Below are 17,759 nucleotides of genomic sequence, written 5' to 3'. Positions count from 1 at the left end.
TACCTTCACAAACTCAACAAGTTGAGATCAGAAGGCTGCCAGATTGTTTATTTGGATGAAACTTGGTTCGACACTCACGACGTCGTCAAAAAAGGGTGGGACGACGGTACTTGCAACTGTATTTTGAAGTCGCCGTCAGCACGAGGAAAACGCATCATGGTGCTCCATGCTGGGAGCAGTGAGGGGTGGGTCCCAAATTGTTTGTATCTTTCCGCTAAGAACATTGGAGATTGTAAAGCTGATAGTCACGACGAAATGACCGGACAAGTGTTTGAAAATTGGTTTACCAATAATCTGCTGCCAAATTTGCCAAGTGATAAGAAGTGTATCATAATTTGCGATAATGCAAGTTATCACTCGAGGCTGCTGGTGAAAATCCCAACTATGAAGACAAAACTGCAGGATATTATTTCCTTCATGGAGAGGCACGACGTTCCAGTACCGAAACCTGTTCCTATAAAAGCCCTTTTATTAGAAATAATTAAATCGGCAAACATTACTAAAAAGTACGTAGTGGATGAACTTGCAGCCTCACGTGGACATGAAGTGTTGCGACTCCCTCCCTACCATTGCATGTTTAATCCCATAGAACTGGTGTGGGCCAAGTTAAAATCATACGTGAGGAGAAACAATGTATCACCTACTGTAAGTGCCAGTGTATGCCAGCTGTTGCGTGATGGGACAGAGACAATTGATGCTCAGCTTTGGTTGTCCTGCATTCAACACACCATCAAAATTGAGAGAAAATACATTAACCACGACACGGATAGTAACCAGGAGAGATTCGTGATTCACGTGGGAGACAGCGATGACGATGATGATGAGTGAAGGTAAGTTAACTATATATGTATATTCTGAATAATATATTTTTCGAGTAGAAAGGTTAGGGGTATTTAGTGTAAATATGAGGATTTATAATATGCCTCTTTCCTATCTTTATTAATATTGTCCTTTTTAATATTTATCTGTATTTCTTTTCTCTTTACATATTCTTTAATTTGTTTGTTTCTCTTTCTTTTTCTTTACCCTTTCCTTCAATTTGGCAACATCGCTTTCCTACTCCAGTTTCTTCAAAAGAAAACCGCCCGCTTGGGTGTTTCTTTTAACAAAGAGCACCGCTCCCTTTGTTAACCGCTGGGGATATAATGAACGCGCGGACTTTACTGTCTGGCTGCCTTAGCCGAGACCATGGACGGAAGTGCGCATGCGCCAACCGGACGCGTTCAGTGGCTAAATAGGGGTGACGGAGCTTTGGACAGGATGCGGGTTCCTTGAAAATCGTCTGCTGTAGAAACAGCAATGAAGTTTCAACGTAGTAACATCGCCGCCAAAATACATAGAGATGTTTACGAATTATGTAAGGGTTAGGTAAGCCAGTCATATACTATATCAGCAAACAGAACATATCAGGAAAGTATTCATATCGTCCGTCACATTAGTAGATATACTTGTTTGTAAACCAGTAGCTTTATTTTAGATCATTCAATTAAATTGATATTCTTAGTAAATATTATAATTAACACAAATGTACACAACATTAATCAGGATAGTATTCAATAATAATAATATTGTTGTATATAGTATTATAAATATAAATGTAGTAACTGAATGGCTTGTGACATTTTCTAGCATAACGAGGGTGTTTTGTAGAATGTGCAACAAGGGCCAAAACGTCCCAATTTTCCTCATTCCACTTCGAAACGGTTTGTTGCCAATTGTAAGAGCAATCACAAACACAACACAGAAAGCGGTAATAAACACAACAAGCGAACCCATGCAAGCGAAATACCACAGGGTAGTTTGGCGAGTGCTTCTCCCTGCTTCCCCTCTCGCGTTTGGAATCGTCCTTTCCAGGTAGTTTCGTCTTCCTTGGCCGGACTATAGATTCGGACGACTTGGACGTGACTTCGACGGCACGCGAGAGCAACGGGAGAGAACGGGACGGAGCGCTTGCCAATCCGGACACGGCCCTAGCCTCGTGTGATTCAGGCATAACGTCCGTAGAGTAATTAATATTCGATCAGAGTAGGGTATAAGTTAGGCGTTATCATTACTTTGTCATACAATAACATATAACCGTTTACAAAACTACATCTGTTCTTTGCAGTGCATATTTGCCCAGCGCAACTTTACAGGCACAAGTTTAAACGACACAAAGCCTGTTTCGCCCTGGAAAACAAATCCATTGCTTCTGAATTAACAAGCTAATTCAACTAACACAAATAGAGTACCGTGACAATTACTCTTGTAGCGTTACTAACACAAAGACTGAAAAAATTCATGTTGCTAACACAGACACTCAAAACGTAACGCGTTACTAACACAGGGACTCAAAACGTATCGCGTTACTAACACAGCGGCTCAAAACGTAACGCGTTACTAGCACAGCAGCTCAAAACGTATGGCGTTCCTAACACAGCGGCTCAAAACGTAACTCCTTACTAACACAGGGACTCAAAACATAACGCGTTACTAACACAGCGGCTCAAGCCGTAACGCGTTACTAACACAGGGACTCGAAAAGTAACGCGTTACTAACGCAAGTATCGGAAGAGTACACACAGAAAAAGTTGATTGTTTTATGACCACTTTATGCACAGTAAGGCTAATCGGGACTGGACCTACAGTTTAAAGTGGGATCCGAACCGTTATGTACCTCCACCGATTATCGAATCCGGGACGCCTTGATTACAAGGTGATGACATTAGACCCCTAATAATATTAACAGAAATAAGAGAAGAATGCATGGAAAGTAAATAATTCATTTGAACTAACGATGCGATGAAATGCAAAAATTCAAAAATGCAACAAAATGCATTATATTTTGATTGAAGAAGCCCAATGTCTCTCTTGAATCATCTTGACACTTCGTTTCCACTTTATGCATTAAAAATGAAGAAGATGTGACCACAAACTATGAAACGAACAAATTACACACACGGTTTTATCATTTGATGAATGTCAAATTCATTAATTATATTATGTAACCTTTTCTCGTGCAAAGAGTTGAACAGTTTCTATTGATTCATAAAGATAGGGTTTAAAAGGGTGGAGAAAGGTTTAATAAATATAAGTTTAAAACGAAACAGCCACTTACCAACTTTTATTTTGCTCCGAGTAAGCAACTTTACACTTACCTCACTCATTTTTATCCGATGTCAGTCGAACTGCGCCTTGAACAAAAACGCTATTTAAAGAAACGACTTCCGGCGCTACTGAGTGAGGTAAGTGTACAGTTGCTTACTCGGAACAAGAGGAAAGATTGTAACTTGCTGTTTCGTTTTAAACTTATATTCTTAAACCTTTCTCCACCCTTTTAAACCCTATCTTTAATCAATAAAAACTGTTCAACTCTTTACACGAGAAATAAGTAGTTAATAGAATAGAGTAGAATATAATTTTTTTTTAAGGAGGAGTGTGTTGGCCTCATTGGCCGTTGTTATACATATGATGTATCATAGGTGTTGCACTTCTTTTTTTCATCTGTTTCATCTAATCATGGCTTCTAATTTTCACCACTGAAATAAATTCATAGAAAAGCCACATTATTAAACCCTTATACAATATTATTTTAAGAAACAACAAGCAACCTTTCATGCAACACGTTCCAAAGACTGATACGTCATAGGTAGGGAGGGACTTCCAGTTTCAGTGTTATTTTTTCAAAAAGTGGTGTTACTTTATCCACTTTTCTGTGCTATTTCCCCAAAAATTCGCGTTTTTATTTTAGCGACCTTTTCTGCCAAATATGCCTACAAATTATACCTTCATTGTGGTTTTAAGCTCTCCCCTATGGCGGTTAATTTTAGTAACAAGACTCATTCGTTTGTCTTACCCACAAAAACCTATGTAAACAAGGAAAAAATAATAATTAATTCTCCAAGAGGGAATTAATCCTCCCCCCCCCCCCTTAGTCAACGGCTACAGTTTCGCAACAGTTATGCTTACATTTCAATATCGTATGAATGGGCACAGCTACTGAAAAAAAATAACAAAGCACAAGAGAGTATGGATTTTTCCCCGTGTTGCAATTGGAAGCGGTTTCTTAAGTTGATTATTAAGTAGATGATCTGTAAAATATGATGAATAATTATTTGTAGACTCCTACGCATGGATGTCCACAGGATTTTTTCTAGGGAGGTGCAAGGAAGGTGTTTCTTTCAGGGTGGGAAACAAGTCACATTTTCCCCAAAAAGTGTGTTGTTCCCTAAAAAAACATTGCTTAAATTTGAATTTATGGTGTTCATGCAGTAATTAACACATATTATTGTGGCTAAAATGAAATTATATGTGTGAAATACATAATTTTTGGTTGACTTTCATTTTCCAGGGGGTGGGGCACGGGTCCCCTTGCCCCCCCTTCCGGACGCCCATGCTCCTACGTAATTCTTGTGGACAAACAATTTCATCTTCAAGTTACGGCTAATCAAATGGAAGTTTCGACTTTTCCTAACACAAATAAAATCTTCAACCTATCCTATTTCCGTTCATACGTTTTTCTTCACCATCGGAAGTTGTATATTATCAAGAGAACTAATGAAATAATAGTCCCATAAGCGTAATGATAAGTCCTCCTTCAGCGATCCAGCGCACAGGCATCTCTTTCTCCAGCTCGCCGCAGGGGGAAAGATCGCTGGGGTAGGAGCAGTTTGGGGTCCTCGTGTCTGGCTGGACATGGAAACTGTACCCTTAATAGATAACTTGGGACGTTGATTTTTCAGTGTTTTATTTCCAAAATGTATGTTTTTTTTTTCTTAATTTCCACTGATATTTTTCCAAAATTCGCGTGTTTATTTTAGAACAATTTTTGCCAAACAACTCAAATTAAACCTTCATTGTGCATTTAGTCTAGTATTTAAGCTTACAACAGAAGAATGTGGGATTTTTGCAGTATTTTTGTTTTTTAAGCACATAATTTCTTAAAATATGTGTGTAGAACATATGGTAAAACACTGATATAGTGAAAACACATTTCACTAGTTTATTTCCGAATTATTTACATTTGTACTTACCTTATGTACTTAGCGGAACATTTTTCAACTTGGGATTATGTTTTTTCACTGAAAAAAGCGTAATTTTTCACATTACAAGTATTAATTGGTCGTTGCTGATTCGCTTTCGTTACACACAAGCGGGCAAATCTTGACTTACGTTGTCTATCATCAGCTGATATGCAGTGTCGTCAGCTGTGTTTGCAAATTTATGAACGAAAAGTGCCGCACAAACTATTCACAAAAGGTTTTTAAGCGAAAATTGATCCACAAACCATTCACGGAAGGTTAGGTTAGGTTCAGTTAGGTTAGGCAAATATAGAAAATTAAATTGGAATAAAAACCGCTCACACGTCATCTTGTAAAACTACCGCGTGGTTGCTCACTGACAGGGGGTTACATAATCGAACGCACGGAACATTTGATTCACGTAGTCGACGGTAATGGTGACACGAGCTATCGTGCAACGGAGATACATTAATGTCGAAAATTACATTATTTACCGGCCGAATAAGTTGCACGAATGGAAAAAACACTATTCCCAGCTTCCAAAAGTCCACAGGAACTCAATTCCACAAGTACTTTCCCGTCTTTTCTCCTGTTAATTTGAGGAAATGTGTTTTCACTATATCAGACTGTTACCGAACATTTCTGTACATGCAAAAACACTTCTTTTCAACAATTAACATTTTTCGGTGTTCGCTTACTTTCAGGCACAAGTGTACGAACTGGAAAGGCGATTCAAGCAGCAACGCTATCTGTCGGCACCAGAGAGAGAACACCTAGCGCAGATGCTGAAGCTAACGTCGACCCAAGTAAAAATCTGGTTCCAAAACAGGCGCTACAAATGCAAGCGGCAACGCCAGGACAAGACCCTTCAGCTGAGCGCCGGTTTACAAGCGCCGCGCCGCGTGGCAGTCCCGGTACTCGTCCGGGACGGGAAACCTTGCCCCACGTCCCAGTCGCTCACGCCAACCTACACGTCCAATCACTACACGATGCCTCCTCCACCAGCTTACCCAACTCAGTACCAGAACAGTTACTCGAGGCCCAACCAGTGCACAGCACCGTCGGGACAAGGGTACTCGGTAACAAACGCTATTGATGTGTCGTCGCAGCAACCCGCATCGCAACAGATGCACCATCAGTCCTTGAGGGGTTGGTAACCCGGACAACCAGCAATATCTTCAGAAGAGATTCGTTTCGAGTCGCTAGGTGTCGCTTTTCAGACGTGCCAGCTTGGATTGACTGAGTGCGGAGTTATTTTCGCGAGGATAAAGCTTTGAAATTGAAATCTGTAAGTCTCGTGTGCAGCAAGGTTATGGACCACATTACTGTGATGTCATGTTGTAAGATTGAGTCCAAAGAATCTCCCCACGTGGTTTTGTCTTATGCGAAAACATTAGATTTTACATTGCAAGGGGTTACTTTTAAAACTGTGTGACAGCAGTCATAAAAGCAAATTATGATGTGTATTGTACATCAATGTAAAGATGAGATTTCGGAGAATACACATAACATAAACACATACCTTATAGATGAGAATGTAAAGAATAAATGGAGTAGGAAATAAAATAAAGCGAATGCTCCTAACTGCGTCCGATCAGAAAGGACAGCCAATGGGTGGCGCCGCGTAAGTCACGTGAGGCTGCTGGTGTCCCATCATCCATAGCGGCAGCAACTTGAGATCGGCTGAGCTTCGGGCCTGCTTCGGCTGTGCTCGGAACTGGAATGTCTAGATTCTTTTTAAAAAAATGCATGATTTTCTTACTCCAGTTATTCGTTACCTTATTCTCTGTAAGGTATGTGTGACATATGGACGTATTCTCCGAAATATCATCTCCACATGAATGTACTATAAACACAACAATTTTGTTTCGTAACTGCTGTCACAATCATTAAAGCTACCCCTTCCGATGGAAAATGCAATGCTTTTAAATAGAAGAAAACCACGTGTCACATTTGTTTGGACTCAAATCGTGCTCTGTCGTCTGTTGTGACGTCACTACTAGTATGGTCCATTGTAATAGAGCAACCAAAGTCGATTCTGCCCAGTGTTGCCATATAAAGGTCAACTTCCCTTTATTTGGGGAAATTGTGACCGAATTTTAAGCCAAAATGTAAATTCGAGAAAAATATCAAAATTTCAGAAAAATTTGAAGACATCGGACTCAGTATTAGTAAAGATTATACAGGGTGTTCCAGTCGCTACTTTACCCGGCATTTTGGGGATATGTTTGACAAGACAGATGTCATCGCAACGAAACAAAGTCCATTCCATGAGATCAAGGGGGAAAGAAGTGTGTGTGACAGGCTGTTTGCTGAGTGAAGTGCTGAGCTGTGATTTGTCATTTTGAACGTGTTCGAAGGTCTCAGGATATGCTTGCCCAGACATTCCAAGATATGGAATATCGTGTTCAGGCATGTCTGGACGCGAATGATGTTCATTTCTACATATTATGATGCCACTGCCTTTCTCACAGACTAAGGTACGTACAGTTCACATTTCGTTGCTGGGTAAAGTAGCGAGTACGAAACTTTGTATTAGGTTCCAATGTCGTATCCATCATATTTTCCGTTCCTTCTTATTTCTACAGGGTGAGTCAAAGGTCAGGTTACATAGCAAGTTGAATGCCCAGTTTCCTGGTGCATGGATCGCTCGCTGTGGTCCCGTTGAGTGGCCACCGCGATCTCCAGACCTGACATCAAATAATTTTTCTTTTCCCTTTGGGGTAATTTTAAAGCCGCTGGTCAACTCAGTTAAGATTCATAACATCCAGGATCTGAAGGAACGCATTGCGCAATGTGTAAACATGATTATGTCAGACGCTCTGCAAAAGGCTCTGGAGAACTGGAAACGTCGCGTGCGCAAATGCATTGATGTTAAAGGTGCGCACATTGAAGGTATACTATAAATCTCTATGTAACCTGACTTTTGACTCACCCTGTACTTTACGTCACTTTTCTATATCTTCGCTTAATAGCAACGATAAGGGTGAATGAAGTGCGCAATGAAACAAAAACAATTGCACATTCATACCTGACCGGTCTAGAACCTGAGATATCTGGCACGTGTGATTATTTAACCATTTTTCACGTATGAAAACATGAGGTATCGAAAATACTACCACAACTACTAATGAAGGGAAAATTGGGCGTAAATGGAAATTTTTATCCCTTGCAACGGGAAATTATGCATCAGGTTATGGCAACACTGATTCTGGCTGGCTCGAGTTTGAAGGTGCGTCGTCCAAGTTGTGGTAAACTAGATTTATTCCACGAACGCGTCACAGACTTTGGGAAAGTAAAGCGATTACCCAGAGCTTGGATTGATGTCCGCAAGATGTCGTCCCAAACAAGTCTATACCCAGAACATTCTATCAGTGTGGTGTAAGGGTAAATTCAGTAGCAAAATGACTATAAATTTGGCTTTTGCGGACAGTTTTGAGAGTGCTGGAATAAATTGGAAGAGGGTGTTAGGAGTGTGCGAATAAATCACTAGTCCCAAGTTGGCACATTGAAAATATTGCTGTTAATACAATGTGTATAGATATATGCTCAAGCAAGAAGTAAATTACTGAGTACAAGGACAAATTAGAAGGGCATATTCTTAAATATGAAGAAAGCTAACAATAGTTAAACGAAGTGATCAATACAAACAGACACTACTGTAATGCTTTCAAGTTAAAACGTAATAATATACAAATCGTATTATCAGCTATAACGAACAAAGAACACTGTGATCGAATCATTGAATACTTTAAATGATGACGCAACATGACAGTTTCCAAACATAGTGAAATGATGTTTGACTGCATGTTCCAATTCAGGTGTGTGTGTGTGTGTTGCCTTTCCACCTGAACATCTTGTAGTAACTTTCCAGGTAATCATAATGCAAAGTTGTAGGAAGATTGTAAAATAATTATGAACAATTGTCAGGAAGGTAGGTGTCAACTAGGAAGTAGATGTTTTAGAATACCAGTGTATGAAGTGTAATAAAGCATTTTCTGCTTAATAGTGATTTGTTTTAATTTGATACATTTTTTTAAAAAAATATTTTTTTAAAAAAATTGTAAACATTCTACACTTGTTTTAGTTTGTTTTTAAGTCCATTTTTGAACTTGGAATGATGAAACTTCATAGTTACTCAACATACTCCCCTATAGAAGTTCAATGCACTTTCTGGCCCGGTGCTCCAAATTTTGCAAACCACTTTTAAAAAAATCTGAAATTTGCTCCTCGCACCAATGCTCTGTGGTAGTAATCACCTCCTGATCTGAGGCAAAATGTCGTCCATTCAGGTGTTTTTTTGAGCTGAGGAAACAGAAAGTAGTCCGATTGAGCCAGATGAAGACACTGAAAGCCCAGGTCTCGGAATTTCTGCTGTGTTGCTGCTGCTCGATGAGAAGGTGTATTGTTATGGAGAAATACACTTAGAGAACTAAATGCATCATATCGATTGATACACCAGAATGCATCGATTGATGAACTAAAGTGCGTTTTATGGCTTCTTCAAATAATCAGATTCACTTTTGATGCATTTGGGTGTCGTGAAAGAAACACCAAAGTTCATCATTTGATTCAAGTGAGGATTCCTTTCAGTCGAGATGCATCAGTTCATGCGTTTTGATGCACCTTCCTGCATCTTTTTTGATGATGCACTTAATCGTTTCGTCTGAGCTTCATAAACTCTGTAGCTCGGACCAAACGTTTAAGTGCATCACCTAAAAGGATGCAGGAAGGTGAATCAAGGAACATCAACTGATGCATTGAAGTGCATCTCGACTGAAAGGAATCCTCACTTGAAACAAATTATGCACTTTGGTGTTTCTTTCACGACATACAAAAATGCACCCAAATGCATCAAAAGTGAATCTGATTCTTTGAAGAGGCCATAAAACACACTTTAGTGCATCAATCGATGCATTCTGGTGTATCAATCGATATGATGCATTTAGTTTTCTGTGTGAAGGCAACCTTTTTGAGTTCGCTTGCTGAGCAGACATGGTCACTTAATAAACAGGAAACAACAAGGAAGCCTGCGAATTATGCAATTCCTTTTGGTATATGTACATACAAGGATACGAGGGTCACTATTTATATTTTGAGCCTTGGCAACACTGATTGAAGTTAGGCGCGATTTGACGTTTGCACGGAATCGTCTGGCATTATTGACCATAACGTACTTCAAATTTTTGTCAATAGCTTGATTTGTGTTGTTTATGTTGCCTTGGAGATTGCGCGTCAACAATAAAATGGAATTAACTCGTGAACATTTTCGTGCGATGATTTTTTACGATTCTCGACGTGGATTATCAAGACAAGAGTGCATCGATCAACTTACTTCCACATTTGGCGATGAAGCCCCATCCTTTGGCACTGTGAAACGCTGGTATAACGAATTTAATTGTGTCCGCCATTCGCTCACCGACGAGATTCGCGAAGGTCGTCTAAAATCAGTTGTTGTTAGTAGACCCAGTGTCCGGGTACTGGGCCATCATTTGGAGCTCGATCGCCTTAAAGGATTTCTCTTGTAAGGCATGTGTTGCCAACTTCTTACCCGAAAAAATCACCAAGATTATGACGCTTGTTGTAGCTTTTTATGATGTACATTTTGAGGGCAGAGTTGACAACACTGTGGGTTTACTGTAGCCTTTTATGAGGGGGGTTTATTGCCCTCTGTTTACATCTGGCAACACTACCGTAGATTTTTTGATAGTGTTGTTAATTTATTGGGTTTTTTCACTGTAAATTTTCATCAAAGGACCTGAGGGGTCCATGTATTTTTTTATGTCTGGCAATACTGTTGGGGGGCCTAGTGTTGGCGACACTGTGGGTTTTTACTGTAGCCTTTTATGAGGGGGGTCTATTGCCCCCTTTTTATATTTGGCAATTTTATTGGATGTTCCTTTTTTTTTGAGGCTCGAAATTATTATTTGAGGCTTGAAATCATCATTTGATGCTCGTCGGTGTTGCCTACCCACTCTACAAAAATTCTACTATATCGTAACAATATGATTTTTCACTGGCTAAGCTAACCTACAAATAGGAATTGGCGGCACTGACTTATAAACCAACTGGGTCCTCTTGGCATGTTTTTTCATGATGTGTTGCTAGGCTATTGAGCATCTTGGCGTATACAATGTATATATTTTTGAGGGGGAGGGGTTATAGCTTTTTACGCTGTACGAATACTGGAAGCTTGACAGTGACAACCAACAGAGTAGGTAACACTAGTTTCTGACAGTGAATTTAAAATAAAATATTAAACAAAATACATGAGTAAGCACTGTGATTACAAATAGTACCAGTGTTATGCCCCCCAACTCCAACTGGACAACTGGGGAAAATAATTGTACAACAATTTGTACCTAATTGTACAATACTTGTACCTAATTGAGAGAGCCTTCCCGTAACTTACTTTATGCACAATTTATATGATTTTACAACTGTGAAAAGAAAGCATATGTGTTCTGTATGCACACATTCATTCTTATTTTTCGAAGTTGAATGAAAGCACGTGTTTTTACGCTCTTGTAATACTGACCTTGCCCCAGTGATTTTAAATTGCTTCCATCCGCTTTTTTTCTGTGTTATTTCCGCATGCACGCAACATTCGCTTTCAATAGACAGAAGGAGTGTTAGTATAGCAGGCTCCGAGTTTACAATTTATTAAATTAAACAATAATTTATGTAAGAATATACTTGTACTTACCGAACACAAAATAATAAAAAGCACATGTGAATATTTGCGTGTGTTCATGTTATATGACGACTGAGTAAAAAAATAATGTTGACTCCCCGAAAGATAAAAGTTCCTGGTTCGACATCAGATGCATGCAAATTTTATGTTTTGCTCTCCAAAATCTTGATTTTTATGTTTGTGCTATTTGTCATACAGCAGAGGAGAAGAGGGGAGAGGGCAGGGGAGGGGGTACTATTAGCGCCATCTATTAGCAAACAATAGAAATAAAAAGTAGCGTCAAACTTTTTCAACACCCAAAAATTTTAAACGTCCTCGCGTAGTAATACGATCTAGCTGAAGATGTTTGAAGGAGTACTCTTAGTCGACGAAGCTAATTGCTAGGGCCCATATATTGCTAAAATGTTCTTTGATTTGCATATTTCTCATACCGCCATATGTTGTTCTAGTTGACTTCTTCCAAAAAAATGCTAATTAGCGAGAGTTAATTAAGCAAGGCAAGTAAAAGAAGCAAATAGGACAATATGTGGTGGCGTGAGAATATGTAAAAATTCGATTCAGAGGTGGATCGAATTAAAATTGGGGGATATTTTGCATTTTTTCCCTATAATGTACAAAACATTTACCGTACATAATCTTTTCCATTTACAACAGTATAAAATAAGAGGAATGTGTGACAATATCCATATTAATTAGGAAGGTATGTTGTATGCTAGGTTAGCTAATTGTGTCTTCTACAACTTTACTGTATAGAGGAAAGATGGAAAAAGAGAGCTCTACAAAAACTAACGCTCTTAACAATATTGAACGCCCCGTGAAAATTATATATAAATAAGGCATAAGCGTATTATCTGCTTTCATGTCAGATTTTCCCGACCTGTGAGCTGTAGTGTTTAGGTGACAAGCGACGCGCTCAAATATAATACCGTTGACAATATTGAACGCCCCGTGAAAATTATATATAAATAAGGCATAAACGTATTATCTGCTTTCATGTCAGATTTTCCCGACCTGTGAGCTGTAGTGTTTAGGTGACAAGCGACGCGCTCAAATATAATACCGTTGACAATATTGAACGCCCCGTGAAAATTATATATAAATAAGGCATAAACGTATTATCTGCTTTCATGTCAGATTTTCCCGACCTGTGAGCTGTAGTGTTTAGGTGACAAGCGACGCGCTCAAATATAATACCGTTGACAATATTGAACGCCCCGTGAAAATTATATATAAATAAGGCATAAACGTATTATCTGCTTTCATGTCAGATTTTCCCGACCTGTGAGCTGTAGTGTTTAGGTGACAAGCGACGCGCTCAAATATAATACCGTTGACAATATTGAACGCCCCGTGAAAATTACATATAAATAAGGCATAAGCGTATTATCTGCTTTCATGTCAGATTTTCCCGACCTGTGAGCTGTAGTGTTTAGGTGACAAGCGACCTGCTCAAATATGATATTGTTGACAATATTGTACGTCCGTGAAAATTATATATAAATAAGGTATAAGCGTATTATCTATTTTCATGTCAGATTTTCCCAACCTGTGAGCTGTAGTGTTTAGGCGACAACCGACCTGCTCAAATATAATACTGTTGACAATATTGAACGCCCCGTGAAAATTATATATAAATAAGGCATAAGCGTATTATCTGCTTTCACGTCAGATTTTCCCAACCTGTGAGCTGTAGTGTTTAGGCGGCAACCGACCTGCTCAAATATAATACTGTTGACAATATTGAACGCCCCGTGAAAATTATATATAAATAAGGCATAAGCGTATTATCTGCTTTCACGTTAGATTTTCCCAACCTGTGAGCTGTAGTGTTTAGGCGGCAACCGACCTGCTGAAATATAATACTGTTGACAATATTGAACGCCCCGTGAAAATTATATATAAATAAGGCATAAGCGTATTATCTGCTTTCATGTCAGATTTTCCCGACCTGTGAGCTGTAGTGTTTAGGCGACAAGCGACCTACTCAAATATAATACTGTTGACAATATTGTACGCCCCGTGAAAATTATATATAAATAAGGCATAAGCGTATTATCTGCTTTCATGTCAGATTTTCCCGACCTGTGAGCTGTAGTGTTTAGGGGACAAGCGACCTGCTGAAATATAATACTGTTGACAATATTGTACGTATATTGTATTGTATAGGAGACTAGAAGCATATAATTTGGCGAAAAAAAACCAAATAAGATCATAGAAAATAGTTAAAAAAAAAGTGAGCAATTATATTTTGCATTGCACAGCATTTGGTATTAAATAACATACCCCCAAAAAATCTCTGCATTATGCGTTCTGTAAAAAATTGCCCTACGTGCCAAATTGCTATGTCAAGTCAACATTTTCAAAGGCACTGTCGTACTTGTGTGCCGGGAAAGCGAATATGTGCAACCAAACTGTGCTCTAAGTGTGGAAAAAATATTTCTATTGACAACTTCAAGCGACACCAGCTTACTTGCAAGAGCACTGGAACATCTCTACCGCAACCTTCCAAGCGAAAGGTAGAAGTAACCTCCCTCGATGCATCGCCACCTGCCAAACGCGTCAAGCTGGCGAAGAAAGCAGACCGATTTGCGTTTGAGCATTTATTAGAAGACTTTAACATAACATCAGACAGCTCATGCGATGTGCGTAGTTTTCTGGAGAGCGAGCGAGCTAAGATAATATCCATCCTCAACGATGCATTGGCTACATACTCCACTAAATTCTATGCTGTGCTATGCTGCAAGTATAAAAAACCGTCTGATGAAATATATAAATTCTTCCATGCCACAAAAGCAAAAACACTGCATCAGGCAGATATCACTGACCTCGACAGCATCTACAACAAGTTTGTCGAGGAGTTTGTGACAAAACACGAGGAGCATCAGGCTAAAGGCTCGGGCGGTTCGCTGTGTGGCGACCCCCACGAACTTTGTCTGACACTTAGCAAGTTCCTGCCACTGGCAGGGTCTAGCTATATTGCCCTGCCACCCGAGGTTGAAGCAAGGAAAGCTGTTCTCAATATTCAGAACAAAGACACCAAATGCTTCCTCTGGTCGGTGCTGGCAGCATTGCACCCTATACCTAGGGAAAACCACTCGTACCGTGTTAACCACTACACGCAGTATGAGTCGGAACTGGAGGATGCAATGGCCGGGATTGCCTACCCTGTAGAAGTCTCGCATATTCACAAGTTTGAGGTTCGTGCTCGTGACTTGTTGGGCCTGCAATTAGCCATCAATGTTTACGGTCTCACCGAGAACAAAAATGAGGTCCATCCCATCCGGGTGAGCAACGTGAGCAACAACAACGAGGTACGAGAAATCAACCTCCTGCTCATCAAGGACGAGACCCATCACCATTACACCCTTATCCGTTCCCTCTCTCGGCTTGTTTCGAGCCAACGGAGCAAAGACAAAACCCACGTCGAGGTGTGTCGCAGGTGCTTGGCTATATTTTATAATCGAGAACAGCAAAATTACCGGTACATCAGAGGACCCAACATTGCTGCTGAGAAGCTAGCTCGCCACATGTTCTACTGTGGTACCAACGAGCCTGCACGAACTATCCTGCCCGAACCTGGTGCAGTAGAGTGCTTTCGCATGCACAGTGCTATGGTGAAGCATCCTGCCTATATTGTAGCAGACTTCGAGGCCTTTCTTCAACCTCTGTCTAACTGCGAGCCCAACCCCGAAACATCCTCTACCATTCCTTTCCAAATCCACGAGGCCTCGAGTTACTCCTATGTTGTGGTGTGGCGAGACCAACATATTGCCTCCGAGCCCTATGTGTATCGCGGTCCCGACCCGGTTAAACACTTCCTGGAGAGAATGCAACAGGAAGCCATCAAGATAGGGAAGGTGCTGTTGGCCCCCAAGCCCATGCTGCCTCTGTCTCCCAAAAACAAGCATCAGCACGAAATAGCTCTAAATTGTCCTGTTTGCAAGTCGGTCTTCACTGACGATAACAAAAAGGTCCACCACCATGACCATTATGGAACCGGAAGCTACATTGGCCCGTGGTGCAACAGATGTAACTTGAGAGCCAGGGACCCGCGCTTCATACCGGTCTTTTTTCACAATGGCTCGGGATATGATTTCCATCACTTGGTTACACATCTAGGGTACGACAATGCGAGAATCAATGTCCTGGCACAGAACGAGGAGCGTTATATTAGCATCAGCAAGTGGGTGCCGATCCCCGACTCAAAAAGCAGCAGCATCGAGCTTCGGTTCCTCGACTCTCTGAGGTTCCTCCAGGCAAGCCTCGATGCTCTTGCTGGGAAGCTCAGAGACGACCAACTAGCTATTACCACATCAAGTTTCCCGAACTTAGATGTCGCACTCATCAGACGTAAAGGGGTCTACCCCTATGAATACGTCACAGACCCTTCCAAGTTCGAAGAAGAGTTGCTGCCTCCCCAGGATAAGTTCTACAGCCAGCTGAGAGGTTCAGGTATTACCGACGAGGAGTACAAGCATGCTCAGTCTATGTGGGTCAAGTTGGGTTGCCGAACTTTCGGTGATTACCACGATGCATACCTGAAGCTTGATGTGACGCTTCTTGCCGATGTGTTCCAGGCGTTTCGGGCGAATGCGATAAATATTTACAACCTGGACCCTGTATATTTTTACAGCCTTCCTGGACTGGCATGGTCGGCCATGCTCCTGCTGACTAAAGTTAAACTTTCACTTATCTCCGATGTTGATATCATGCTTTTCATCGAGAGAGCTATCCGGGGCGGCATGGTCCAAGTGTCGCAACGCTTCGCACACGCCAACAATCACCACATGGCCACTGGTTACGACCCCTCCCAACCATCAAGCTACATCATGTACACTGACGTGAATAATCTTTACGGGCACTCCATGATGCAGCCACTCCCAACAGGACAGTTTGAGTGGGCTGACCCCTCCAACTTCGACATCGAAAAAGAGTGCGACGAGTTTGGGTTTTTTGCCGAGGTGGACCTCGACTTCCCCGAGAAGCTGCAGGATACATTCTGTGACCTTTCGCCTGCTCCGGAATTGAAGTGTCCACCTGGCTCGGATCAACCGAAGCTCGTCATGGACTTGGAGCCCAAAAAGCGTTATGTGCTACACTACCGGAACCTCCAGTGGTTAATGCAGCAAGGGGTCTCGGTCAAAGCAGTTTACCACGTGCTCTTGTTCAGGCAGTCTCCATGGTTGAAGCCGTACATCGAACTGAACACCAACCATCGCACTGATGCCACTTCGGAACTTGATTGCGATTTTTTCAAATTAATGAACAATGCGGTATTTGGGAAGACCATGGAGAATGTGCGAAATCGCGTTGATGTGAGGTTGGTGACGAAGAAAACACAGTGTCGTCGACTTGTTGCAAGCCCGCTGTTCAGGTCTCGAACAATTTACAACGAACAGATGTCTCTAATTCACATGAACCGGGGCAAGGTGCTACTCAACAAGCCCATCTATGTGGGAGCTGCAGTTTTGGATCTGAGCAAGTTGTGCATGTTCGAGACATATTACGGCATACTACGTGCACACTACAACCACAATATCTCGCTCCTCTACACAGACACAGACAGCTTGGTGTACCATGTTCGCACGGCCGATGCGTATGGTGATATAGCCAAAGTTCCAGCTCTTGTCAAGCTCTTCGACACATCGGGCTATCCCCAGCTAAACCGGTATGGAATTCTGCCCCGGAACAAAAAAATACCCGGCAAACTCAAGGACGAGAAAAACGGGGATGTGATTGTGGAGTTTGCTGGACTTCGTGCCAAAGCCTATGCGATCCGGGCTGAGGGTTCAGTAACAAAAAAAGCAAAGGGTGTAAGCAGGCAAGTGGTTCGGGAGCACCTCAAGTTTGAGGATTACCTCGAGTGCCTCAGAACAAAATCGCCCATTCTACAAAAAGAACATCGTATCCAAAGCGTCGATCATGTACTTACAACTAATATTGTCAGGAAAGTTGCTCTGGATGCACACGACGACAAGAGGTGTATTCTTGAATGTGGGGTCCATACACTTCCGTGGGGCCACTATCGCCTCCAAACTAGTAAGGCCTGCCCAGAGTGCAACAAA

At 41.2% G+C, this 17,759-nt stretch overlaps 1 protein-coding gene across 1 annotated transcript in view; it reads left to right on the top strand.

The window, feature by feature from the left end:
- The window catches only part of LOC146002999 (homeobox protein Nkx-2.5-like), an 84,348-nt gene extending 78,191 nt beyond the window's left edge, over nucleotides 1-6,157 (top strand). Inside the window, exon 3 of the mRNA XM_083141157.1 lies at nucleotides 5,705-6,157. Coding sequence (XP_082997283.1) covers nucleotides 5,705-6,157 — 453 coding nt within the window. The remainder of the gene's footprint in view (nucleotides 1-5,704) is intronic.
- Nucleotides 6,158-17,759: the final 11,602 nt, after the last annotated feature.

This window comes from Lepisma saccharinum, chromosome 19 (genome assembly GCF_977018435.1).
Source record: "Lepisma saccharinum chromosome 19, izLepSacc3.1, whole genome shotgun sequence".
In the NCBI taxonomy this organism is placed as follows: Eukaryota; Metazoa; Arthropoda; class Insecta; order Zygentoma; family Lepismatidae; genus Lepisma; species Lepisma saccharinum.
The sequence above is the reverse complement of the archived record's forward strand: the minus strand, read 5'-3'. Positions and strand labels throughout refer to the sequence as shown.